This window comes from Choloepus didactylus, chromosome 18 (genome assembly GCF_015220235.1).
Source record: "Choloepus didactylus isolate mChoDid1 chromosome 18, mChoDid1.pri, whole genome shotgun sequence".
In the NCBI taxonomy this organism is placed as follows: Eukaryota; Metazoa; Chordata; class Mammalia; order Pilosa; family Megalonychidae; genus Choloepus; species Choloepus didactylus.
The window spans coordinates 44,778,120-44,805,944 of NC_051324.1; the positions used below are offsets into that span (position 1 = coordinate 44,778,120).

Here is a 27,825-nt window from a genome sequence, read left to right on the forward strand (position 1 = left end):
TTCGAGGCATCTTCCCTTTCCAAATAAATTTGATAACTAGCTTTTCCAAGTCTGCAAAGTAGGTTGTTGGAATTTTGATTGGGATTGCATTGAATCTGTAGATGAGTTTGGGTAGAATTGACATCTTAATGACATTTAGCCTTCCTATCCATGAACATGGAATATTTTTCCATCTTTTAAGGTCCCCTTCTATTTCTTTTAGTAGAGTTATGTAGTTTTCTTTGTATAGGTCTTTTACATCTTTGGTTAAGTTTATTCCTAGGTACTTGATTTTTTTAGTTGCTATTGAAAATGGTATCTTTTTCTTGAGTGTCTCTTCAGTTTGTTCATTTCTAGCATATAGAAACATTACTGACTTATGTGCATTAATCTTGTATCCCGCTACTTTGCTAAATTTGTTTATTAGCTCTAGTAGGTGTATCGTTGATTTCTCAGGGTTTTCTAGATATAAGATCATATCATCTGCAAACAATGACAGTTTTACTTCTTCCTTTCCAGTTTGGATGCCTTTTATTTCTTTGTCTTGCCGGATTGCCCTGGCTAGCACTTCCAGCACAATGTTGAATAACAGTGGTGACAGCGGGCATCCTTGTCTTGTTCCTGATCTTAGAGGGAAGGCTTTCAGTCTCTCACCATTGAGTACTATGCTGGCTGTGGGTTTTTCATATATGCTCTTTATCATGTTGAGGAAGTTTCCTTCAATTCCTACCTTTTGAAGTGTTTTTATCAAAAAGGGATGTTGGATTTTGTCAAATGCTTTTTCAGCATCTATTGAGATGATCAATTGATTTTTCCCTTTCGGGTTTTTAATGTGTTGTAATACATTGATTGCTTTTCTTATGTTGAACCATCCTTGCATGCCTGGAATGAACCCCACTTGGTCATGGTGTATGATTTTTTTAATGTGTCTTTGGATTTGATTTGCAAGTATTTTGTTGAGGATTTTTGCATCTATATTCATTAGGGAGATTGGCCGGTAGTTTTCCTTTTTTGTAGCATCTTTGCCTGGTTTTGGTATTAGATTGATGTTAGCTTCATAAAATGAGTTAGGTAGTGTTCCATTTTTTTCAATGTTTTGAAAGAGTTTGAGTAAGATTGGTGTCAGTTCTTTCTGAGAAGTTTGGTAGAATTCCCCTGTGAAGCCATCTGGCCCTGGGCATTTATTTGTGGGAAGATTTTTGATGACTGATTGGATCTCTTTGCTTGTGATGGGTTGGTTGAGGTCTTCTATTTCTTCTCTGGTCAGTCTAGGTTGTTCATATGTTTCCAGGAAATTGTCCATTTCTTCTACATTATCCAGTTTGTTGCCATACAGTTGTTCATAATATCCTCTTATAATTTTTTTAATTTCTTCAGGATCTGCAGTTATGTCACCTTTTGCATTCATTATTTTGTTTATATGGGTCTTCTCTCTTTTTGATTTTGTCAGTCTAGCTAGGGGCTTGTCAATCTTGTTGATCTTCTCAAAGAACCAACTTTTGGTGATATTTATCCTCTCTATTGTTTTTTTGTTCTCTATGTCATTTATTTCTGCTTTAATCCTTGTTATTTCTTTTCTTGTACTTGGTTTAGGATTGGTTTGCTGTTCATTTTCTAGCTTCTTCAGTTGATCCATTAGTTCTTTGATTTTGGCTCTTTCTTCCTTTTTAATATATGCGTTTAGTGCTATAAATTTCCCCCTTAGCACTGCTTTTGCTGCATCCCATAGGTTTTGGTATGTTGTGTTCTCATTTTCATTCGTCTCTATATATTTAGCAATTTCTCTTGCTATTTCTTCTTTAACCCACTGATTGTTTAGGAGTGTGTTGTTTAACCTCCAGGTATTTGTGAATTTTCTAAGTCTCTGATGGTTATTGACTTCTAATTGTATTCCATTGTGGTCAGAGAATGTGCTTTGAATAATTTCAATCTTTTTAAATTTATTGAGGCTTGTTTTATGTCCCAGCATATGACCTATTCTGGAGAAAGTTCCGTGAGCACTAGAAAAGTATGTGTATCCTGGTGATTTGGGATGTAATGTCCTGTAGATGTCTGTTAAATCTAATTCATTTATCAGATTGTTTAGGTTTTCAATTTCCTTATTGGTCTTCTGTCTGGTTGATCTATCTATAGGAGAGAGTGATGTGTTGAAGTCTCCCACAATTATTGTGGAAACATCAATTGCTTCCTTGAGTTTTGCCAGTGTTTCTCTCATGTATTTTGTGGCACCTTGATTGGGTGCATAGACATTTACGATTGTTATTTCTTCTTGCTGAATTGCCCCTTTTATTAGTATGTAGTGGCCTTCTTTGTCTCTCAAAACATCCCTGCATTTGAAGTCTATTTTATCTGAGATTAATATTGCTACACCTGCTTTCTTTTGGCTGTAGCTTGCATGAAATATTTTTTTCCATCCTTTCACTTTCAGTTTCTTTGTGTCCCTGTGTCTAAGATGAGTCTCTTGTATGCAACATATTGATGGTTCATTTTTTTTGATCCATTCTGCGAATCTATATCTTTTAATTGGGGAGTTTAATCCATTTACATTCAACGTTATAACCGTGAAGGCATTTCTTGAATCGGCCATCTTATCCTTTGGTTTATGTTTGCCATATTTTTCCCTCTCTCTATTAATATCCTTTATTGTACCCATACCGAATCTCTTTAGTACTGAACCTTTCTCCAAGTCTGTCTGTCCTGTCTTTGTTTCTCTGTCTGTAGGGCTCCCTTTAGTATCTCCAGTAGGGCAGGTCTCTTGTTAGCAAATTCTCTCAGCATTTGTTTGTCTGTGAAAAATTTAAGCTCTCCCTCAAATTTGAAGGAGAGCTTTGCTGGATAAAGTATTCTTGGCTGGAAATTTTTCTCACTCAGAATTTTAAATATATCGTGCCACTGCCTTCTTGCCTCCATGGTGGCTGCTGAGTAGTCACTACTTAGTCTTATGCTGTTTCCTTTGTATGTGGTGAATTGCTTTTCTCTTGCTGCTTTCAGAACTTGCTCCTTCTCTTCTGTGTTTGACAGTGTGATCAGTATATGTCTCGGAGTGGGTTTATTTGGATTTATTCTATTTGGAGTTCGCTGAGCATTTATGATTTGTGTATTTATGTTGTTTAGCAGATTTGGGAAGTTTTCCCCAACAATTTCTTTGAATACTCTTCCTAGACCTTTACCCTTTTCTTCCCCTTCTGGGACACCAATGAGTCTTATATTTGGACGTTTCATATTATCTATCATATCCCTGAGGTCCATTTCGATTTTTTCAATTTTTTTCCCCATTCTTTCTTTTATGCTTTCATTTTCCATTCTGTCATCTTCCAGGTCACTGATTCGTTGTTCAACTTCCTCTAGTCTTGTACTATGAGTGTCTAGAATCTTTTTAATTTGGTCAAGTTTCTTTAATTTCCATAAGATCATCCATTTTTTTATTTAGTCTTGCAATGTCTTCTTTATGCTCTTCTAGGGTCTTCTTGATTTCCTTCATATCCCGTACTATGGTCTCATTGTTCATCTTTAGTTCTTTGAGTAGCTGCTCTAGGTGCTGTGTCTCTTCTGGTCTTTTGATTTGGGTGCTTGGGCTTGGGTTATCCATATCGTCTGGTTTTTTCATATGCTTTATAATTTTCTGTTGTTTTTGGCCCCGTGGCATTTGCTGAACTTGATAGGGTTCTTTTAGGGTTTGTAGACCTATTGAAGTCCTTATCTCTAATTTATCAGATCTACAGCTTCGTGGAGTACACTTTCTCTAACTAACCAGCAGGTGGCGTCCACGAGCCACCTGTTCTCCACAAGCCAGTTCTCCCCTGCTTAGCCTTTTTGGTGAGTGGGGAAGTGAGTCTTGTGGGGCCCAATTGGTGTACCAAGCTTGCGTGTGTAGTTGGTGTTGCCTGCCCTGTATGTGGGGCGTGTTTCTGGGCAGTCGGGGAGGGGGGGTGGCCCTAACAATCAAATCTCCCTGATGATCCTAGAGTTTTAAAGCTGCTGCATTAGTCTAATCCTTCAGTTCAGTCCTGCCACAGTTTGTCTCTGCCACTGACCCACAAGTCCTTGGTATTGGCGTATGGCTCCTGAGACTTGCAAGTGGGCCCCTCTTCTAGGCCGTGCACCCCGGGTCCTCTGTTGAGGGATGACTGTGCTATGTCACAGGTGAGTGCCGTCCCCCCAGGGCAGTTCTGGGCTGCTGGGCTGTGTAGGGAGGCTCCCAGTCTGCTCAAATGATGGCTGAGTGGGGCTTTGTTAATTCACACTGCTCCACCTTCCCAACTCTGGGACAATCAGCTGAGGTTGTAGGAAAGGCTAATGTCCACGCCCAGTTTTGTGGTGTGTGCCTGTTATTTGAAGCACTTCCGTCACACTGGGTTGTCTGGGGCAGCTCTGGGCTATGGGGCTGGCGATGGGCAGGAGTGTTTCCTGTCCACCAGGATGGTGGCTGTGAGCGGACACCCCCCTTTTCTTGGGAAGTTGTGGTGTTTAGTGAATTTTCTCAGCCACTGGATTATTGCCTTTTGTCTCAGAGCTCTCTTAGTTCTGCTCTTGACTTGACGTGCCCAAATTGCAATTCTTTGAAGCTTTCTGTATTGGGCTTCTTAGAGTAATTGTTTTAGAAAAAGAAAAAAGGATTAAAAAAAAAAAAATAAAGGGCCCTCCTCAGAGATCTAATGGGTTATTGAAATGCTAATAGACAAAGCAACCAGGGCCATTAAGGAAAGGTCCACAGGGCAGAGAGATCAGCTTTTCTTCGGGATTTGCATATGCACCTCAAGGCCTGAGCTCCGCCCTTCCCCTTTCTGTGTTCACCAGTAGTCCAAAAATCCTCTGCTTTTATTTTGGAGTTTTTCGTGTTGTTTTTTTTTTTTTCTATGCCTGTCTCCTCTCTGCTGGGCTGGCTGCTCTCAGATTCTCTGGTGTCTGGTCTCAGTCTATCTATGGTTGGAGTTTGGATCAGTAGAATGAGTTTCTGATAAGGGCTGCCACTGCAGTTCTGCCTTCTCCTTCCCGGAGCTGACAGCCCCTCCTCCCACGGGACTGAGCCTGGCAGGGAGGGGCGCGGGTCCCCTGGCCGCAAAAACTTACAGATTTCGCTGATCTCAGCAGTTTGACATTTTCATGAGTGTTGTATGAAGTATGCCCAAAGACAGATTGCTCTGTGGTGTCCAGTCCATGCAGTTCCTGGCTTTCTACCTACTTTCCTGGAGGAGTAACTAAAACATACAGCTCACCAGTCTGCCATCTTGCCCCTTGACTACATTTATGCAATTATTGATCATACTTTGGGCATTGAGTAGAATTCTTTTGCTTGTCTGCTACTTGATTGACCATTATTTCATCTCATGGTTTTAGTTGTTTATTTTTTCTTGTTAATAAACAAAATATATGCTCTCTTATAAAAAACAAAACTCAAACATTCCAGAAGTACCTTCTAGAATAACTCACTATTTAACAGTGTTGTAGATTCTTTCAGATGCCTTTTAATATATGGATATATTTTAAATAAAATGGGATCATATTATATGTAATATTTTATAAGTCGAACTTCTTTTTAATTCATAAGATGTCTTGGACTTCTTCCGTTGTTCTTACAGAGCAGTTAACAGTGGCTAGGAATTGGTTTGAGGCCTGACATTAAGAAGACCCATCGTTTCCAGACTTCTTCCACCTGGGGAAATGTTTCAAAATAGCCAATTCTTTAAGACCTCCTGGGCCCATCCCCAAGGGTGTTTCAGACTCTGACTGGAAGACAGGCTGCTAGGCTAGACCTGTGTATTTAGAAAAAATCTCTTAGAATATGTGTGATTATAACTGTCTCACTCTACTCTCAACCCCAAGATTGAGAACTTTTGCTTAAGAGAATATCAAACATATGTTTATTAGAAGCATAGGACTTTTCTTCATTCTTTTTTTAAATTAAGTACATAAAATAATAGAAGACTAAAGATGGATGTAAAATGTTAGTTTATTTTTACTTAAATAAAATACTTTTTTCTTAAGTAAAAAAACAGCATTAAGGATAAAGGTAACGTCACTCTTATTCTCCTCAGTACCACTTCCCTTCTCAGAAGCAGCCACTTGTGAATATGAGGTATATACTTCTATTTCATGTTTTGAGACATTCGCTACATATATGTGTATTCATAAACAATATACGGTACTGCTTTGGATGCTGAAAAATTTTTTTTCATTAATGCTGTCATACTTTCATATAATTTTGCCGTTTGCTTTTTTTAAAAACTCGTTTTTTTAGATTTGTCCAAGTTGATGCCTTCATATTATATCTAGTTCATTTCTTTTATCATATGGATCTACTACTAAGTATCCTTCTTTTATTGATAAGTTTGAGTTGTTTCCTTTTTACTGTAGTATATACTACACATATTGCCCAAGAAACATCCTGTATATGTGTGAGAGTTTCTCTAAGGTATATACTTTAGAAATAGGATGCCAGGTTTTACTAGATATGTCCACATTACTTTATCAAAGGGATGTACTGATTTATATTCCCACCACAGTGTATAAGAGTTCTTATTTCCTTGTATCTTTGCCAATACTTGGCACTATCATTCTTTTTTATTTCTTTTGCCAATCTGATATATATGAAATGATCTCTTGTTTTAATTTGCTTTTCTTGTGTTTATTAATGATTCTAGTTTATTTTTCTGCGAATTGTGTATTCAGTTTCATTTACTCAGAACGGGCAACAAGTATGTAGGTAGATAAAAAGTAGGTAGATAGTTATAAATTATACTTTTTAATAGCTTTATAGTATTCCATTATATGATCATCAATGGCTGTGAAGATCATTGGGTAAAAAGGACAGGGAATCTGTAGTTCAAAAGAGACTTAAGAGATAACATCCAAAGGCAATGTATAGACTTTGGATCCCGATTGTAAAAGCATTTATGAAACAACTGGGAAATTCTGAATACTGGCTGGATATTCCATGTAATTTAATCAGGGATTGGAAAATGATGCTATTCTATCTTAATTACTCCTTCTATGTTTAATAGCTTAATTTCTTACAAAGGAGAACTACCCCTCATCAACTCTTCGGTTGCCCTAAGTTATAGTTTGTACAAAAAAGACTGGATAAATGCTTGACTTTTCAATGCATACTTTTATAATTTTCAAGACCCCTTCTTTGTTCTTGTGTCTCCTACCCCCCCCCCCCCCTTTTAAAATAGCATACTGTTCTGCTTTCATGGATACCATGTCTTTTTCTTTGGTCTCTTAAGTGTATTAATTATAGTTTTCATTTAAGTTTTCTTTTGTTTCCTGCTTTGTATCCTCAGAGTCCTATTTGATTTCGGATAGTTTTGGTCTCTCTCAGGTTGGAGTTTCAAGTGCCTGATAATCCTTAATTATCATCCCTTCATGTTTTAAAAGTGAGGCACTAAAAAAAAGAGGGCCGGAAGATTTGTGTGCCTGTGTGCTATTTACTGCCTTTTGAGATCCCAGATTTCAGTATCCCATGCCTCTTCTCGGAGACATTTGAGTTTTTCCAGATAAGGATAATCTCTTCTCCAGGTGGGTTGTGGAGTGGTACATAAGCCTAGTTACCTACATTGTAGGAACTTGGGTGAGGCAGGAACTCTACTGGGGCTGTCAGTATTACCATTCAGTGTACAGACTTTCACTTAATTTCTTTCTTTTCAGTTTGGCACCTGGCTGTGCTTGGTATCCCTGAGTCTGGTTGGGTTTATTCAGAAAATAAATTTCATATCTCCTGTGGGGGGGGGGGTAAGAAAGGCCACATGGCCACTTTGGGATGGAGCTGGGGACCTACTGGGGCTATTAGTTTTAGCGATTTTAAGGCTGTAGCGATTTTAAGGCTTTCACTCATCCCCCCCCTCTTTTCAGCCCCACCACATGCCCACACCATTCTCTTTCGTAATGTTCCATAGTATGGATCTATCATAATTTACTATCCACAGTCTACTAATGGACATTTATGATGTTTTCCAGTTTTGAACTGCTACAAATAGTGCTTAAATGAGTATCCTCACACATGCCCCTTTGTGCATATTTATTGCCTTTTTTTGTTAACTTTTTATTGTAGTAACCAATATAGAATGCAAAATTTCCCTTTTAAACCACATTCAGGTGTACAATTCAGTAGTATTAATTGTATTCACAATATTGCGTTACTATCACCAACATCCATTACCCCTCCTTTTTCATCATCAAACAAACTATTTACCCATTAAGCTATAGAAACTCCTCTTCCTGCCCTTCACGCCTTTCCCCTGGTAACCTATAAACCACCACTGGCTCTATGAAGTTTGCTTCTTCTACGTATTTCATATAAGCAAGATCATACAGTATTTGTCTTTTTTGTTGTTTATAGCAGCTTTATTCATAATTGCCAAAATTGGAAGCAACCAAGATGTCCTTCAGTAGGGGAATGAATAAACAAACCGTGATACATCCATGCTATGGAATATTATTCAGAGATAAAGAAATACGCTATCAAGCCATGAAAAGACTTGGAGGAATCTTAAATGCACCTTGCTTTGTGTAAAAAGCCATTCTGAAAAGACTACTTTACTGTAAGATTCCAAACTATATGACATTCTGGAAAAGACAAAATTACAAAGAAAATAAAAAGATCAGTGATTGTCTGGTAATAATTGTTTTGTGTGTGTGTCTGGCTTATTTCACATAACATGATATCTTCAAGGTTCATCCATGTTGTTGCATGTATCAGAACTTCATTCCTTTTTTATGGCTGAATAATATTCCACTGTTGATGGATATTTTTGTTGCTTCTACCTTTTAGCTATTGTGAATAATGCTCCTGTAAACATTGGTGTACAAGTATTTGTTCCAGTCCCTGCTTTCATTTCTTTTGGCTATATCCCAAGAAGTGGGATTGCTGGATCATATGGTAAATCTGTTTTTTGTTTTTTGAGGAATACCAAACTGGTTTCCACAGTGGCTTCACCATTCTACAGTGGACCAGCAAGGTATACGGGTTCTTATTTCTCCTTATCCTCATCAACATTTATTATTATCTGGGGTTTTTTGTTTTTTTTTTTATTTTTTTAGTAATAGGCATCCTGGGGGGTGTGGCATTGTTATCTCTGTGCGGTTTTGATTTGCATTTCCCTGGTAACCAATGATGTTGAGCATATTTTCATGCACTTGTAGAATTTTCTGCATTCTGCATTTGGCTGATCATATCCTTGGACATTGTATATTATGGTCATCCATCCCTTTATTTCTTATTTACTGGCAAGTTTGCTTATTTCCCCAAGCTTTTGAAATCATTATTGTTTAGTTTTTGGCATGAGCAAATGGACTACATTGAAAAACAATTACATTTAACTGAATTTAACAATAATTATTTAATGTAAGTTCATTAAATCCCTCTCCTCACTTCACAGAATAAGTCGGGAGAATAATGTCTTGATGTACACTTAGCAGTGTTAGCCTTTTATTTGGTGGTATTTTTTTTTTAGACAACTACTGTAATGAAGATAGTTATTTTAAAAGGATTGTTTTAGTGGAGGTGAAGAAGAATTTTTTTTTTTTTCATCTTCTATATCTTTACTCCAACACACAACAGACTGGAGAATTTTTTTTTTTAAATTCTGGGAGCCTGCCTTTTCAAAATATTCATTTGTTTTTCTACAGAACAGTAGGGCAAAAGAGTTCCTATAAGCCATCTGGACTTGAAAGCATTTTACTTCATCACGGTGCTTATTCATTTTCAATCCTGACATAAGACTGTATTGTCCATTGCTTTTTGTTTGTTTGTTTTAAGTGTCTAGTTGCTCCCAGGAAAATTCTTTCTGAAGTTACATCAGTATTGTTGCTGGCGTATTAGTTATTGAGAATGGAAGGGAGGGTGTCCAGTGAAGATGTGTTTATCAGACATGCTAAAAAGCCCATTTAAGGGCTCTCACTCTCTCCTCCTTTTAAAAAAAAATGTGTTGGGTGGGGAGAGCTGGAGAAGGAGAGAAGGACGCATGCATACTCAACACCCGCATACCTGAGAGATCTGACAAACTCTCTTGTGCTGCAGGCACAGTCAGAGTTTCCATGAGCAGGATGGCTTTCTAATTTGAAAAAGGCTGCACTCCCCCTACCCACCATGATTCTGATATTGTGCTAATCCCCTCAACTGGCAAAGTGTAGCGGTGGATGACCAACTTTATAAAGTCATGCCACTGACAAGAAGTTGTGACGTTAAATCATTGATTAATGCCTATAGGCTTCTTTTGAGCACTAGTTGACTTTTTCCCCCTTTAAAATGTCTGTGGCTAGGGTGAAACCTCCAAAATCCTGTTTACTTTACGTAAAAATACTGTGTTTATATGCAAATTATATAAAAGGAAACATTCTACTTGCACCAGGAACTCTGTTTTAAATACCTTTAAATATAGGAAAGAATTAAGTTTTCAAGCCAATCTGTTTTTTACATTGTCTTTCTACAGGCTTTTTGGAATGAATCCACACTTCCTATCCTAGTCCTGAACTACATCACTTTTGTATTTTAGCTTTGGACTTCAACAGATCTAATGTATTGTTATGGGGTATAGCATGAATTGTATACAATTAAAATGGGATTCTCTCTTCAAATTGATTTCCTCTCAATATCTCATTTCAGAGTTTGAACTTGATTAACTACATTTAGAAAAATACCCACAATCATTTTTATTTAGACAAATGGTAATATTAATGCTCGATATAGCAAACCTTTCCAAACTGAAATGCAAATAAATTAAGGTTCATGTTTAAACTCTTCCACCATATTTGAAGAAACATATAAACCTTTATTTTGCATATTCCTCTTTCCTTTATTATTTTAAAATATGTAAATAATCCATTTTTATTATTAAAAAACACCCCCAAATTTTTAGACTCTCCAAGGATAAGGCAATAGAAAAAAGTAGTCACCCTAAATCCTACCACTGATATATAACCATTTCTAGTGTTTTAATGTATAGTTGCAGACCTTTTTCTTTGCCTATTTATTCCTCCAGTTTATAAAAGTAGGATTATACTATATACAATATTTTATATCAGAAGCCATCAAATGTATTTTTAAAAGTACATTCTTTCTATATGTTCTCATTTTAAAATTGGCTTTTTTTAAGATTAGAGAAGTTGTAGGTTTACAGAAATATTGTGCAGAGAAAAGAGTTCCCAAATATTCCCCCTTTTATTAACACCTTGCCTTAGTGTGATACATTTGTTACTATTGGTGAAAGAATATTATAATCGTATTATTAAATGTAGTGTATGGTTTACATTAGGGTTCACTGTGTTGTGTAGTCCCAATGGTTTTTTTGTTTCTCAAATTTTTATTCTAGTAACATATATACAATCTAAAGATTTTCCCTTTAACCACAGGACTTTGATATACATGACTAACTTCCAGGTAGATTGTACTAGTTTACCCGCAATAATGAAAGTATCTGTGTACTTGAATATCTCACAGTTAGCTTACTTTGATATTGAAAATGAAATCTGTTATATTACTGTTCTGGTTTGCTAATGCTGCGGGAATGCAAAATGCCAGAGATGGATTGGCTTTTATAAAGGGGATTTATTTGGTTACAGAGTTACAGTCATAAGGCCATAAAGTGTCCAAGTTAAGGCATCAACACAGGGTACCTTCACTGAAGGATGGCACATGCATCTGAAAACCTCTGTTAGCTGGGAAGGCACGTGGGTGGTGTCTGCTCCGGAGTTCTGGTTTCAAAATGGCTTTCTCCAAAATGTCTGCATCAGCTTCCAACAGCCATCTTCAAAATGTCTGTCTGAGCTACAGCTGTGAACTCCTTTATGTCTGAGTTTATATAAGGCGCTAGTAAACTAATCAAGGCCCACACTGAATGGGCATGGCCATACCTCCATGGAAGTACTGAACCAACAGGTTCCAACCTAAGCTACACTAATAGGTCTGTCCCAACAAGATTGCATTAAAGCACAATTACCCATTACACTCCCCTACTCCCCATCTGTTTCTCATCTCCATCCTCACAGCCAATACCTGTAATCATCTTTTCTTTGGGTTACTGTGATAACTTTTGGTCTTCCTTCAGATGCTCTCATTTCCTTCTCTAGCAAAGGAATGCCTCCATTGCATTCCATATCTCCTAGCCAGATTGAGCTTTTCAAAGTATGGATGGAGTCTAACATTCTTCAGGGTCTTGTATGATCTGGTCCTTTTCTGTTTTCTTGCCTCATCCTCAGGCCATTCTCTCCCATATCTCTAACCTTTGATCATTCTGGACTTCCTTTGGTTTCTTTCAGCCCCTTTGCTTGGTGAACTTTTATATATCCTTCAGGTCTCACATTCTCATAAATGTCTTCCCTGAGTCTCATATATCAATAACTTCCCCCATTATCACTTTTCTGATATGCACTACTATTTCTTAAGTCACATATGTTATTATAGCCTTGCATTGTGTACATACAAATTTTGATTTTAAAAATACTCATTTTGTACTCAAAGTTTGAAATGTTAACTCCTTATTTCAGAAAGTCTTCAAGAATTGTGACATATGCAAGCTGATTGAGATTGAGTTGTAAGCCAACACTGTGCTGTTATCCCATGTTGATAGTATGTTAGGTAGTACAGAGATACTAGCCATCCCTTATCAGCATTAGCCTCAAATTAGGCAGCTGTTGAAATATGTTAAGATCTCCACAAATCCATCTTTTGTATAGAATGTGGTGACCCATGTTTAATGTTTGTTTTCTTATGTTAAATTTCAAGCAGGGGAACACAGGGACCTGGGGCTGTCTTGTAGCATACTATATTCCCAGCACCTTGAAGAACTGCCTAGCATATAACAGGGACTTGAGATGTATGTTGAAAGGATAGGTGGATGAATAAAATCTTACCCACTTACTTCCTTTGTGAATCGGAGGGAGAGATTGCCAATATAGTCTTTGGCTTATGGTTTATTCTTTACATCAGCTGTTCAATTTAAAACAGAAGGATAGTTTTCTGCGCATCATGATCTTCATGTTACTGTGCCTTTGATGTGATGTTACAATTCTCTGGAATATTTTACCCCACTTCTTTAGGTAAACTGTTCCTTTTAGAGTCAGCTGAAATAGATTTTTTTTTTTAAGGCAGATTTAGTCACTTGTTTCTCTAGGTTCCCATTGCCCCTTATTATACTTGCTTCCATTATAGCACTTAGCATGCTATATTGCAACTGTTTCTGTGTGTGTGTGTGTGTGTGTGTGTGTGTGTGTGTGTGTTTTGTGTGGCATATTTGTTGTAATTCATTGAAGTTTATTTTTATAATTGTGTTATTAACAGTCCATTGTGGGTTCACTGTGTTGTACAGCTCTATATTTTATGTTTCAATTTTTACTCTAGTAGCGTATATAAACTAAAATTTTCTCTTTTAACCACCTTCACATATATAATTCAGTGCTGTTAATTACACTTACAGTGTTGTGCTGCCATCACCACCATCCATTTCCAAAACATTATAATCTACCTAAGTAGTTTTTGGTGCCTAACCTGTAATAGGTGCTTGGATTAGAAGGGTAAAGACCTTTAGTTCTATATATTACAAGTTATTTTATCTATAAATAAATTTTAAATAATAATATTTAAATATTTAAATAAATAACTTTATTCTTCCTATTCTCTACTGCAGACATCTGAAGAGCAGTCATTGTAAATAGGTGTGTGGCTTTAACGGTGACAAGCATTTTTTCTTTGACTAGAAGTGAAGTTAACAGAATGTGAGTTGTTCCTATTTTTGCTACTTCAATTTGCATGTTAAGTTGAAATTGTAAGAGTAGAAAGCAAAATATTTATTTGAAATAACTCAAGAAGAGATTCAGCAGTATTCACACGTGCTACTGGTTTCACCTAATACATGAGTACAGAAGAGAAGCATAAAGCCCTGTTGGAGAACACTCTTTTTAGTGTAATCCCTGCCACCTGTTATCTTAATTATTTTTTTTTACAGTATGAGAGGGTTAGCTACAGGAAAACAGCAACAACGACAACAACAGCTGTTCTCATCACCCAGGAAGAAGAACAGCTCTCTTGTGAGGGTCATGGATCCAAACTTTTTTCTGCCAAGAGCCCTATTTTAGCATCTGATCAAATAATCTTGGCACCTTCTCTATTTCAATCCCAATTTCTCTTTTTTTAAACTCTTATGTCAATGTTTCTTTCATGTTATTGTTAAATGCTGTATATAGCTAGGTCATTTTTTGAAGTTCTTTGCATTTGCATCAATTTTCTGTTTCCTAGGCTACCCTGTAGCAACTTTGGTTCCAGAGGTTATGTATATTATTGGGGTATTTCACAAAACAATGGCTTAGATCACCCTGACAGCTTAGCCTATAGTGTATATTTTTCTTGGGTAGCAGTTTAAAAAATGTCTGTCATTTGTTACTTTTTCTTGAGTTACTCTTTGAGGCTAAGAAGTGTTTATACTACTAGGCCTTCAGTGTTCTGTATCTATTAAGGTGCCTTATCAGAACCGATGAACGTTTATTTTTGTGGTCTTTCAGTGATTAACATTTTAAATAAGGATGGCAGCTGTAAATTTCCAATCTCAAGATGTAACACACATTTAAAATTGTGAGTCTCAAGAGCATGGAGAATAAATATTGTGTGTTTTTTTTTTAATTAAAAATAAATCAACAGTCACAGTTTTTATAAATGGGAAAAATCATTATTTCCTTTAGAACTTGCAGATTGAATTCATAGTTTGTCTTTTACATATTTATCTTTCCAGGGAAAAGGTCTGTTTTTATCAGATTCTCAAAGGAGTTCATGATTCCAAAAAGTTTAAAATCTACTACTTAGATAGAACAAGAAAGAAGAAAACATACATCTTTGTGACTTTGTGAGAGAGGGCAGTGTATTTTATAGTCTCTGAATTGCTTGAAGGAACAGCCTTGGAGTATTTATTTGCTTTAGAATGTTTTCATATTGCCAGTTCTTTGCTGTGAAGGGAAAATGCAGACAAAAGAGAATTCCTGAGCTAAAAAAGCACACAAAAAAACTCTTCCTTTTGCCATATTTACTTATGGTGATATAAAACCTCAGTGGTCATAAAAAGTAAAGTTTGTGAAACTTGAATCATTTAGTTAGGTCTGTGTTGAGTAAATCTACAGTAGTGAGTGCTAAACAGTTAAGGATTATTCATGCCCTGTTTGCAGCCAACCTGGGTGGCTAAGAAACAAAGCAGACATAATGTGTCCATTATGACGTTTCTTCTAAAAATCAGAAAGGAGTTCTAAATAGGCAAAATTGTGAAAGTTCTTTGGAATTCCAGTAGTACAATATTTTATCCATAGCTTAAAAAGAATCCTAAAGTAAGAATTTTTGGTTACTTACTCAGATTATAGTAGTTAAATTATCCAAGGGAGCCTCATTTTCAAAGCAAAGCAAAAATAATTACATTTTCTTATAAATTCTTATTTTTGCATATATCCCCGGGCAAAATGTCAAAATAACTTATTACTTCATCAGCAACAGACTGTTATATCATTGTTGCTTTTTTGGTTAATGTAACCTTTATATTATCTGCCTTCATTCAGTTTGTTTGTAGCCAGTGTTAGAGGAAGCAGGGATGATCTGGTACTTAGAGTCATGTATCATGCCCCTGGCATTTAGTAAGTAGTCAGTAGATATTACTTGAATGAATGAATGATTGTCAATTTGCCTCTTTTCTCATATTTACTGTAAACTTTACTTCTACATATAGTTATCTTTCAGTAAATATTCTGGAAAAATAAACAATGGCTATTTGGTGGATTTTCCCAGAAGTCTCACAAATAGGGAATATTTTCATAGAAGAATATAGGACAGGGGTGCTCAATTTTGAGTTTGTGAAAAGACATAAGGGAGTCTCTGAGCCCCCTGAGAAAAATAGGTGGAATTTGGGGTGAGTGGGGCATTTTTTTTCTGGGGAAATATGGTTCATGGATGTTTCAGATTTTTAAATGGGTCTGTGTACCCCTGAGTCATCAAGACCAATGTTTTAGAGCTTGGAAGTTTCAAGCTTCAAAGATAAAGAAAGCAGTGAATAAAATGGCTCTTGAGAGAAAATAAGTGACTATATAAGGATGGTTTCAGTTACTTATAATAGAAACCAATCAATCAAGCTATATAAAAAAGGAATTTGTTGATTTATGTAAACTGAAAAAAAAAAAAAAGCAGAAACACTAGGATAGTGTTGACTGCAGTAACTACTGAATTCAGGTGCTCAAATAGTACTGTTAATTATGGTTTGCCTTCCCCTTGCACTTTGTTTCCTCTGTAATGGCTTCATTCTCAGACATGCTCTTTCCTCATGTTGGGAAATTTTGCCCATTTGCAGCTTAAACCTACTAGGCTTTTAGAGTTTCTGATTCCACAGGAAGGAATACTGTTCTTCCTAATAACTGACAGATGTTCCAGAGAAGACTGATCAGTCTGGTTTAAGTCATGTATGGAGATGGAGTTGTGGGAATATCACCAATTACATGGACTGAATTACATGCACTGAATAGAATGAGTATGAAATTGGGGAGAGAAGTTCCCCAAAGGAAGGCAGTTATGTGTGGACAACAGACAGTGTCCACTAGAGTGACTGACAAGTTTGAGGACAAAGTTAGAGTATATTTAATGATAGCATACGTTTTTTGTGAATTACACACTTTTCTATTTCGATGTCAGTTTTTTTCTCTGAAAGTTTTATTTGTTCATTCATTTTTAAACAAATATTTGTGCACCTGCTATGTGTTATTATCATTCTTCTTTTTAACGTTTTTTTTATTGTGAAATATAAAATACATACAGAATGGTGATAACTTTCAAAGTATGATTTAACAAGTAGTTAGCACATTTCAAAGAATGTTATGGGTTACAGTTCCGCAATTTCGGTTATTTCCTTATCGTGAAGTATAACATAAATAGAAAGGTGATAACTTTCAAAGTATGATTTAACAAGTAGTTATATAGCAAATTTCAAAGAATGTTATGGGTTACAGTTCCACAGTTTCAGTTATTTCCTTTTTGTGAAATATAACATATATACAGAAAGGTGATAACTTTCAAAGTACAATTTAAAGAGTAGCTGTAGAGCAAATTTCAAAGAATGTTATGGGTTACAGTTTCACCATTTCAGTTATTTCCCTCTAGCTATTCTAATACCTAGCATCTAATATATAAAGATTCACTATTCATGATCCTTTGTTAAATCCAATCTTGTCTGTTGCTACACCTTCCTCTCATTTAATCACGTTCTTGATCTTCGGGGATGTCTAGGCAGTGACCACCCTAACCTGTTCATGTTAGAAAGGGTTGTCTACATTATGGGGAAGGGGGATGCATCTGGTTGATGTTCTTGAAGAGGCTGTTGCCTTGGGGTTTGGGGACTTATCTGGCATAGAAACACTCTGCAGGATTTAGGTTTCTGAAAAAATAAACTTAGTGACTGAAACTTTTGTAAAGTCTCAGATAGGGACTTAGGTATTTCAAGTCTACTGTTGGTTAGGGCTTCGCATTCTTTGGCCATTTGGTATATCTAGCAGGAGCTTGCATAAGAATAACCTCCAGGATAGAGGTTTGAAATCTCTTAGCTACTATAAACTTTAAATTTTGTTACCTTTCTTTTCCCCCTTTTGGTCAAGAAGGCATTTTCAATCCCTCAGTCCCAGGGCCAGGCTCATTCCTGAAGTCGTGTCTCACGTTGCCAGGGATATTCAGTTCCCTGGGAGTCATGGCCCATGAAGAGCGGGGAGGGTACTGGTTTATTTGCAGTGTTGGGCTTAGAGAGAAAGGCCAGATCTGAGCAACAATAGAGGTTTATCATCATTCTTTAGGCTGGGAATACAGCAGCAAACAACACAAACAAAAATCTCTACTGTCATTGAGTTTACATTCTAGTGAGGAAAGGCAGATAATACATAAGATAAATTATTCAAATATATGTTAGATGGTGTTTTGGTTTGCTAAAGCTGCCAGAATGCAATATACCAGAAATGGGTTAGCTTTTACAATGGGGATTTATTAGTTTACAAATTTACAGTTCTAAGGCCATGAAAATGTCCCAGTTAAGGCATCGGCAGGATGATACCTTCTCTGAAGAAAGGCCCATGGCATCCAGGGTTCCTCTGTCACATAGGAAGGCACATGGCCAATGTCTACTGATCCTTCTCTCCCAGGTTTCATTGCTTTCAGGTTCTGGCTCTTTCAGTTTCTGTGGGTCCTTGTTTGCTTCTCCTGGGGCAGTTCTCTATAAGTCCTCTGGGTGTTTCTTTCTCTTGAGCTCTCTCTGGGTGTTTCTCTGTCTTTTATCCTTTATGAAGAACTCCATAAAGGATTAAGACCCACCTTGAATTGGTGCGTCACATCTCTGTGGAAACAACCTAACCAAAGTTCCCACTCCCACTAGGTCAGCACCCATAAGAATGTATTAAAAGGACATTGCCTTTGCTGGAGTATATAACAGCTTAAACTATCACAAATGGGGATAAGTGCTCTGGAGAAAAATAAAGCAGGGAGGAGTGATAGGGAATGGGTGTTGAAGTTTTAAATAAGATAGCCAAGGAAGGTCTCAATAAGAAGATGACTTTGAATAGAGAACCAAAGGTGATGAGGAGGAAGCTGTTTGGATATCTGGAAGAAGAGAATTCTCGTCAAAGAGGCAAGTGCAAAAGGCTTGAAATATTGGAGGAATTGCAAGGAGGTCTGAAACAGAGTATGTGAAGGATTGTGGTGGGGTGAGTGGGGAGGAGAAGGAGACAATGATATCATGGAGGTAAAGGGCAGAGTGTGTAGGGCATAGGAGGCTGTAATAAGGACTTTGAGGGAAGTTCTCTGGAGGTGACTCCTAGGCATAATTATAGATAGGCTTAGCCTCCCCTTTACAGCCATAAGTTTCACTAGAGCAAGCCTCAAGATCAAAGACTTGACTTATTAAGTAGGGAGTTCCTAATTTCACATAACCTATATTCTGTGCATTATCTTTGCTTAGTTGTACAGTCATCATCACTCTCAATTTTAAATAATTATCATAACCCAAAATACCCCAAAGCTCTCATCATCCCCTAGTTATCTATCCCTAGTATTAGTGTGGTACTGGTGAGGTATTCCTATTAAGTTTAGTCTATGATATGCAATAGGTAGTTTTTCCCATATACCATTCTGTTGTTAACTCTTTGTACCAGTGTCATACCTTAGAAGTAGATCATGCAAGCACTTATATATATTTGTAATGTTAAACTGTGGGATACATACCTTTAAATAACCTCTTTCAATCATGTTTACCTTCAATGCAGCACTGATACTAATAATCCTATTAACTATCATTACCTCTGTCCATTTCCAAACATTTAAGTTCACCCTCATTAACATGTCTGTACATATTAGGTAATCATTCTCCCTTCACTAGCTTCCATGTCTAGTTCCTCTATATTCAACATTATAAGACACTGATTTTATATTGTTCAGTGAGTTCATATTATTGATAATATACAATATCTCTCCTTTTGTGCCTGACTTATTTCACTCAACATTATGTCTTCAAGGTTCATCCATGTTGCCATATGTTTCAGGATTTCGTTCCTTCTTACTGCTGCATAGTATTCCATTGCATGTATATACCACATTTCGTTTATCCATTCATCTGTTGAAGGACACTTGGGTTGTTTCCATCTCTTGGCAACTGTGAACAATGCTGCCATGAACATCAGTGTGCAAGTGTCTGTTTGTGTCACTGCTTTCAGATTTTCTGGGTATATACCTGGAAGTGAAATTGCCAGATCTTAGGGTAACTCAATGTCTGGTTTTCTAGGAACTGCCAAACTATCTTCCACAGAGGCTGTACAATTATACATTCCCACCAGAAATGAGTAAGAGTTCCAATTTCTCCACATCCTCTCCAGCGTTTGCAGTTTCCTGTGTATTTAATGGCAACCATTCTTATTGGTGTGAAATGAAATCTCATTGTGGTTTTGATTTGCATTTCCCTAATAGCTAGTGAAGATGAACATTTTTTCCTGTGCTTTTCAGCCATTCATTTTCTTCAGAAAAATGTCTTTTCGTATCTTTTGCCCATTTTATAAGTGGGCTGTTTGTACTATTGTCATTGAATTATAGGATTTCTTTATATAGGCAAGATATCAGTCTCTTATAAGATACATGGTTTCTAAATATTTTCTCCCATTGCGTTGACTGCCTCTTCATCTTTCTGACAAATTCCTTTGAGGTACAGAAGCTTTTGATTTTGAGGAGTTCCCATTTATCTATTTATTTTTTGTTGCTTGTGCTTTGAGTGGAAGGTCTGAGAAGTGACCTCCTAATACTAGGTCTTGAAGATGTTTCCCTACATTATCTTCTAGGAGTTTTATGGTACTGTCTCTTATGTTGAGGTCTTTGATACACTTTGAGTTAATTTTTGTATAGAGTGTGAGGTAGGGGTCCTCTTTCTTTCTTTTGAATATGGATATCCAGTTCTCCCAGCCCCATTAGTTGAAGAGACTGTTCTTTCCCAGTTCAGTGGATTTGGGAGCCTTATAAAAATCAGTCAACCATAAATCTGGGCATCTGTTTCCGAATTCTCAGTTCGATTCCATTGATTGCCTTGTCTTTCTTTGTGCCAATATCATGCTATTTTGACAACTGTGATTTTGTAATAGGCTACAAAGTCAGGAAGTATAAGTCCTCCCACTTTGTTTTTCTTCTTCAGAATGTTTTTGGCAATTTTTGGCCCCTTTCCCTTCCAAATAAATTTGATAACTAGCTTTTCCAAGTCTGCAAAGTTGGAATTTGGATTGTGATTGCATTGAATCTGTAGGTCAGTCTGGGTAGAAGTGACATCTCAGCAACATTTAATTTTCCTATCCATGAACACAGAATATCTTTCCACTTATTTAGGTACTCTTTAATTTCTTTTAGTAAAGTTTGTAATTTTCCATGTAGAAGTCTTTTACATCCTTGGTTAAGTTTATTCCCAGGTACTTGATTTTTTTAGTTGCTATTGTGAATGAATTATTTTCTTGAGTGTCTTTTCAGTTAGGTAATTTCTGTAGGAACATTAATGACCTTTGTGCATTAATCTTGTATCCCCCTACTTTGCTGAATTTGTTTATAAGCTCAAATAGCTGTATCGCCAATATCTCAGGATTTTACAAATATATGATCATATCATCTGCAAATTATGAGAGTTTTAATTCTTCCTTTCCAATTTGAATGCCTTTTATTTCTTTGTCTTGCTGGATTGCTTTGGCTAGAACTTCTAGCTCAGTGTTGAATAATAGTGGCGACAGCAGGCATCTTTGTCTCGTTCCTGATCTTGGGGAAGGCTTTCAGTCTGTTACCATTGAGGACTATGCTGGCTGTGGGTTTTTCATATATGCCCTTTATCATATTGTGGAAGTTTCCTTCAATTCCTACCTTTTGAAGTGATTTTATCAAAAAAGGATGCTGAATTTTGTCAGATGCTGTTTCACCATCTATTGAGATGATTTTTCCCTTTTGATTTGTTAATGTGTTGTATTATATCGATTGATTTTCTTATATTGAACTGCCCTTGCATGCCTGGAATGAACCCCACTTCATGGTATATGATTCTTTTAATGTGTCTTTGGATTCTATTTGCGAGTATTTTTTTTTTTAGAATTTTTGCATCTATATTCATTAGGGAGATTGGCCTGTAGTTTTCCGTTCTTGTTGTATCTTTATCTGGTTTTGGTATTAGAGTGATGTTAGTTTCATAAAGTGAGTTAGGCCATGTTCCTTTTTCTTCAGTTTTTTGCAAGGTGGTTGAGTAGGAATGGTGTCAGTTCTTTTTGGAAAGCTTGGTGAAATTCCTCTGTGAAGCAATCTGTCCCTGGGCTTTTATTTGTAGGAAGCTTTTTGATGACTGATTGAATCTCTTTTCTTGTGATTGGTTTGTGAGGTCTTCTGTTTCTTCTTGTGTCACTCGAGGTTGTTCATGTGTTTTCAGGAAATTGTCTAGTTTGTTGGTGTACATTTGTTCATAGTATCCTCTTAGGATTAAATATTTCTTTGGGATCCACAGTAATGTCCCCCATCTCATTTCTGATTTTGTTTATTTGGGTCTTTTCTCTTTTTGACTTTGTCAGTCTCACTAAGATTTTATCAATCATTAATCTTCTCAAAGAACCAACTTTTGTTTTTTTAATCTTTTTGCAGTTGTTCTCTGTATCATTTATTTCTGCTTTAATCCTTGTTATTTCCTTTCTCCTACTTGAGTTACGGTTAGTTTTTTTAGAATACAGTTTTATTGAGATCTATTCACATACCCCATAATCATCCAGTGTAGAATCAGCTATTCACAGTGCCATCACATAGTTGTGCATTTATCACCAGAATGAACTTTTGAATATTTTCCTTACTCCAAAAAGTAAAAATAAATATAAAAGTAAAAAAGAACACCCAAAACATTCCACCACCACCCCCCATCTCACCCGGTTTTTCATTTAGTTTTTGTCCCCATTTTTCTACTCATCTGTCCATATACTGGACCAAGGCAGTGTCAGCCATGAGGTTTTCATAATCACACAGTCACACTAAGTAAGCTACATAGTTATGCAAATGTCAAGAATCAAGGCTACTGGTTGCAGTTCAACAGTTTCAGGTATTTCCTTCTAGCTATTCCGATACACTAAAAACTAAAAAGGGATGTCTATATAGGGCATAAGAATGTCCTCCAGAGTGACCTCTCAACTCCATTTGAAATCTCTCAGTCACTGAAACTTTGTTTCATTTCACTTTGATGGAGTGTCCATGCTCATCCCCAGGAGTCATGTCCCACGTTGTCAAGGAAATTTATACCCCTGGGAGTCAAGTCCCTTGTAGGGGAGAGGGCAGTGAGTTTACCTGCCATGTGGGCATATCTGAGCAAAAAAGAGGTTCTCTGGGGGACACTCTTAGGCACCATTATAAGTAGGCTCAGCCTCTCCTTTCAGCTACCAGCTTCAGAGAGGCATACCCCGAGATCAAGGGCTCATTCTACCAAACTGTCAGTCCTCAGCATTTGCAAGAACACCAGTAACAATCTAGATGGGGATGTCCAGCATTTCTGGATTCTTCCCCATTTCCCCAGGGGTTCACTTTAGGGTTAGTTTGTTTATCGTTTTCTAGCCTCTTCAGTTGTTCAGTTAGGTCTTTGGTTTTATCTTTCTTCCTTTTTAATGTATGCATAAATGTGTGCTATAAATTGCTCTAAATTTCCCCCTCAGCACTACCTTTGCTGTATCCCATAGGTTTTGATATGGTGTGTTCTCGTTTTCATTTGTCTCCAGATATTTACCAATTTCTCTTGTAATTTCTTCTTTGACCCACTGATTGTTTAGGAGTATGTTGTTTAACCTTCACATATTTGTATATGTTTTGGTTCTTTGGTGGTTATTGATTCCTAGTTGCAGTCCATTATGGTCAGAGAATCTGCTTTGAATAATTGCAGTCTTTTTAAATTTATTGGAGCTTGTTTTGTGCCCCAGCATATGATCTATCCTGGAGAACATTCCATGAGTGCTAGAGAAGAATATATATCCTGGTAGTTTGGGATGTAACACTCTATATATGTCTGTTAAGTCTAATTTATTTATCACATTGTTTAGGTTCTCAATTTCCTTATTGGTCCTCTGTCTGGTTGATATATCTATAGAAGAGTGGTGCATTGAAGTCTCTGACTATTATTGTAGAAACGTCTATTGCTCCCTTCAGTTTTGCCAATGTTTGTCTCATGTACTTTGGAGCACCATGATAGGATGCATAAACATTTATGACTGTCATTTCTTCTTGGTGAATTGTCCCTTTTATTAATATATAGTGTCCTTTGTCTCTCATGACATCTTTGCATTTAATGTCTATTTTGTTTGATGTTAGTATTGCTACCCCTACTTTCTTTTGGCTGTAGCTTTCATGTAATATTTTTTTCCATCTTTTCACTTTCAATATCTTTGTGTCTCTGGGTCTAAGATGAGTCTCTTGCAAACAGCATGTCAGTGAATCATAGTTTTTAATCCATTCTTCCAATCTGTGTCTTTTAATTGGGTAGTTTAATCCATTCCCATTTAAAGTTCTTACTGTGAAGGCAGTTCTTGAACCAGCCATCTTATCTTTTGATTTTTATTTGTCATATCTGTCCCCTCTTCCCTTTTGTTTCTTTTAAGTTACCCTTACTAATACTCTTCAGTTCTGTACCCTTCTCCAAACTTCTCTCTCCTCTCTTTTTTTCTCAGCTGGTAGAACTCCCTTTAATATTTCTTGCAGTGCGGGTCTCTTGTTAACCAATTCTCTCAGCGTTTGTTTGTGAAAATTTTAAACTCTCCCTCAGTTTTGAAGAACTTCACTGGATAAAGAATTCTTGGCTGGCAATTTTTCTCTTTCACAATCTTAAATATGCCATACCTCTGCTTTCTGGCCTCCATGGTGTCCGCTGAGTAGTTAGTACTTAGTCTTATGTGGTTTCCCTTGTATGTGGTAACTTACTTCTCTCTTGCTGCTTTCAGGACTTTCTCCTGCACTTTAACATTTGACAGTCTGATTAGTATATGTCTTGGGATGGGTTTATTTGGATTTATTTTATTTGGAGTCCACTGGGCATCTTTGATTTGTATTTTTATGTCATTTAGAAAGTTTAGGAAGTTTTCCCCCAACTATTTCATCATATACTCTTCCTAGCCCTTTACTCTTCTCATTCTGGGACACCAGTGATTCTTATATTTGTGTGCTTCATGTTGTCCACCATTTCCCTGAAATCCTTTTCAAAATTTTTAATTTTTTTCATTGTTTGTTCTTTTGTGTGTGTATTAGTTAGGGTTCTCTAGGAAAAAAGAATCAATGAGAGATATCTATGAATATAAGATTTATAAAAGTGTCTCATGTAACCGTGGGTATGCACGAGTCCAAATTCCTAGGTCAGCCAGCATACTGGCAATTCAATGAAGATGTTCAGTGAACTCCTCAGGAAACGAACTGGCAACTTCAGCGAACTCCTCAGGAAATGCTTCGCTGGTCAGCCGAAGAAGTGAAGGTCCTCTGTCTCGCTTAAAAGTCTTCAACTGATTGGATTAAATCCAGCCAACTGCATTCTCTCATTGTGGAAGACATGCCCTTCAGTGAGTCATCAGTCACAGCTGCAGTCAACTGACTGATGATTTAATAAACCAGCCTGTTGGTTTACTGACCAGCCACAAACGTCCTCGCAGCAATTGTTAGGTCAGTGCTTGCTTGACCAGGCGGCTGGGTACCATTACCTGGCCAAGTTGACACATGAATCTAACCATCACAGTGGCCTGTCCTGTAGTTCATTTATTCTTTCTTCTGCCTCTTCAAATCTGCTGTTGCATGTCTGTAGTATATTTTTAGCTTGATCAATAGTATCTTTTATTTCCAGAAGATCTGCTATTTTTAAGTTTTCTCTTTCAAATTTTTCTTTCTGCTCTTCTAAAGTCATGTTGATGCCCTTTATGTCTTTAGCCAACCCACTGAAGTTGTTTTGGAGATTTGTGTGTACTTCTTTGATTAATTATTCCAAGTTCTCTAAGTTCTGTGTCTCCTCTTGCATTTTAATGTGGTTGTTTGGCTTGTCCATATCTTCTTGGACCTTCATATGCTTTTTTTTTTGGCTTCTGGACATTTGCTTATTTTGGGAAATGCAGGATTATTTGAACATTATGTATAATATATTTTTGGCAGAGCCACAGCTTGTTGCAGTGTACTTTCCCTGTCTTTCCATCACATGGTCCTCTTGAGCCATCTCTCAGCCTCAAGCCAGCTTTCCCCCAACTTCACTTGTGAACTGGGCAGGGTGTGCTCTGCCAGTGCTGGTGGTGCAGTGTGGACCCTGTGCAGTTCATCAGGGGGTCTCGTGCTTCTTTCGCCTCTGAGTGGATCACTTTTAGGTTGTGTCACCCTCTGGCTCAAATGTGTCCTGCTCCCTGCTCGCTGTGTGCCCACGAGCCTCTGGAATGTGGGAGGGGTTCCTAGTGCTTCCGTGTGGCACCCTCAGCTATTATCACCTGTTTCCCTTGCAAACGACTGACTTCCATGGAGGGCGAGTAAATGCAGTCAACACTGGTCTGCTGTTTTCCTGGGTTCCCTCACAGGAGCTCCTGGCCATATGGTTGAGGAGGATTATCTTCCCAGCTAATTGCTGAAATGGTTGCACGGGAGTGGAGAGTTCTCCCTCCCCTGCTAGGTTGTAATCTCACTGCTGCCGGCTGCTGCTGGCGGTCCCGACTGAATAAATTCACCCCATACCTTAAGACACAGCTTCTCCGCTTTTTTGTCCAAGTCCCCACTATGTATTGAAGTCCCTCTCTGGCCACCCCGCACCCCGGCACTGCTGTCCTGGGCATTCTCTGCCTTTTCTCTAATTTCTTTCACAGAGGAGAAATTTGCTCTGCCTCACCTGTTCTGCCAGCTTCCTGGACCATCAGAGGATTTTGAGCAGAGGAGTAAACTGATCCAACTTACTTTTTAAAAGATCACCCTAACTACTATGTTGAGAATGCATTGCAGAGGGTGCAAGGGTAGAACTAAAGAGATCAATTAGGAGAGTATTCTTATTGCAATAAACCAAGCAGTAGATTGTTGTAGTTGGGATCAAGGTGGTGGGAGATGAAAAGTGGTTGGATCTGAAGATAGATTTACTGATAGATTGGATGTCAAGTGTTGGAGAAAGAGAAGAGCCAAAGGTGACTCAAAAGTTTGGGCTTAAGCAATTGGCCACAATAATTTAAATGAGTTAGATAAAACAGAGAGGAGCTGTTTTTGACATGTTAAGTTTAAAATGCTGTTAGATATCCAAATGAAATTGTCCACTAGGCAGCTGGACATACAAATCTGGAATTCAAGTCCAGCCTGGACATAGAAATGTGAAAGTTGTCAACATATCAATAGTATTTAAAGCCATGAAACTTGATGAGATCATCAGAGAATAAGAGTAACAAGGGAAGAGAAAAAAGCCAACTGAGCACACCAATGTTAAGAAGTTGGAAAAGATAAATGGAAAGAGCAGCCTGTAACGTATGAAGAAAACAAGGAAAGATTTTAGAAGACAAACAGGAAATGTGTTACGGAAGAATGAATGATTGGTTGTCAAATGTTGCCAATAGGACAAGTAAGATGAGGACTAAGAATTGACAATTGGATTTAACAATTTAGAAAACATTGGTTCCCTTGAAGAGAGCGGTTTTATTAAGTTAGATTTGATTGGTGGAGATATTCCTAGTACATGTCCTTGTTCTTAGGAACTTTAACTCCATGGTTCAAGTAAATCTACAAGACTGTCCATTAATCAAATAATCATTTAACAAGTATTTAATGATTAGTCCATCATTTTTCATTATCTGTTGTACATGTCATGTAAACAATTGAGTCTTGAACTCAGATGAACATGCAAGTATACTAGGTAAAGGATTTATGTATTTTTGGTGTAAAATATACCTGTTTCTTTTGGAATCCTGTCTTAAAAAGTGGAAACATCTTAATAAAAGTAGTGCTCTGAGTTTTGTTGCTGTGGGCAAATTATTTCGTCCTCTTTTTCTTTCTATATTTGGAGGTTTTAAAAGTTAATTTTTACAGAGAACTAAAAGTGAACCTATGTTCATGGTTCTGAAATCTTTTTAAACAGTTAATGCCTAATTATGATTCTTGATACCAAGAAAATAATATATGATCTATATGATAGTGAAAATAATATATGTTCTTCTCTATTAGAAATTCATTGAATTTGAAGACTCTCAAGAACAGGAAAAAAAGGATTTACAGACCCGAGTGGAATCTTTAGAATCTCAAACAAGACAACTTGAACTCAAAGCAAAAAACTATGCTGACCAGAGTAAGTAAAAAACATCTCTCCTCATAAGTGCACATTAAAAAATGGTCTCTAATAG

General features: G+C 37.1%; 1 protein-coding gene across 6 annotated transcripts in view; it reads left to right on the forward strand.

Annotated features, from left to right (window-relative positions):
- SPAG9 (sperm associated antigen 9) overlaps nt 1-27,825 on the forward strand; it is a 157,228-nt gene that overhangs the window by 19,363 nt on the left and 110,040 nt on the right. For 5 of the 6 annotated variants that reach the window (XM_037810337.1, XM_037810336.1, XM_037810338.1 and 2 more), the window contains exon 2: nt 27,650-27,770. In XM_037810337.1, the coding sequence (XP_037666265.1) occupies nt 27,650-27,770 (121 nt within the window). Of the gene's footprint in view, nt 1-13,601; nt 13,690-27,649; nt 27,771-27,825 lie in introns of those variants that run through there. The other variant, XM_037810343.1, reaches the window with a different exon arrangement.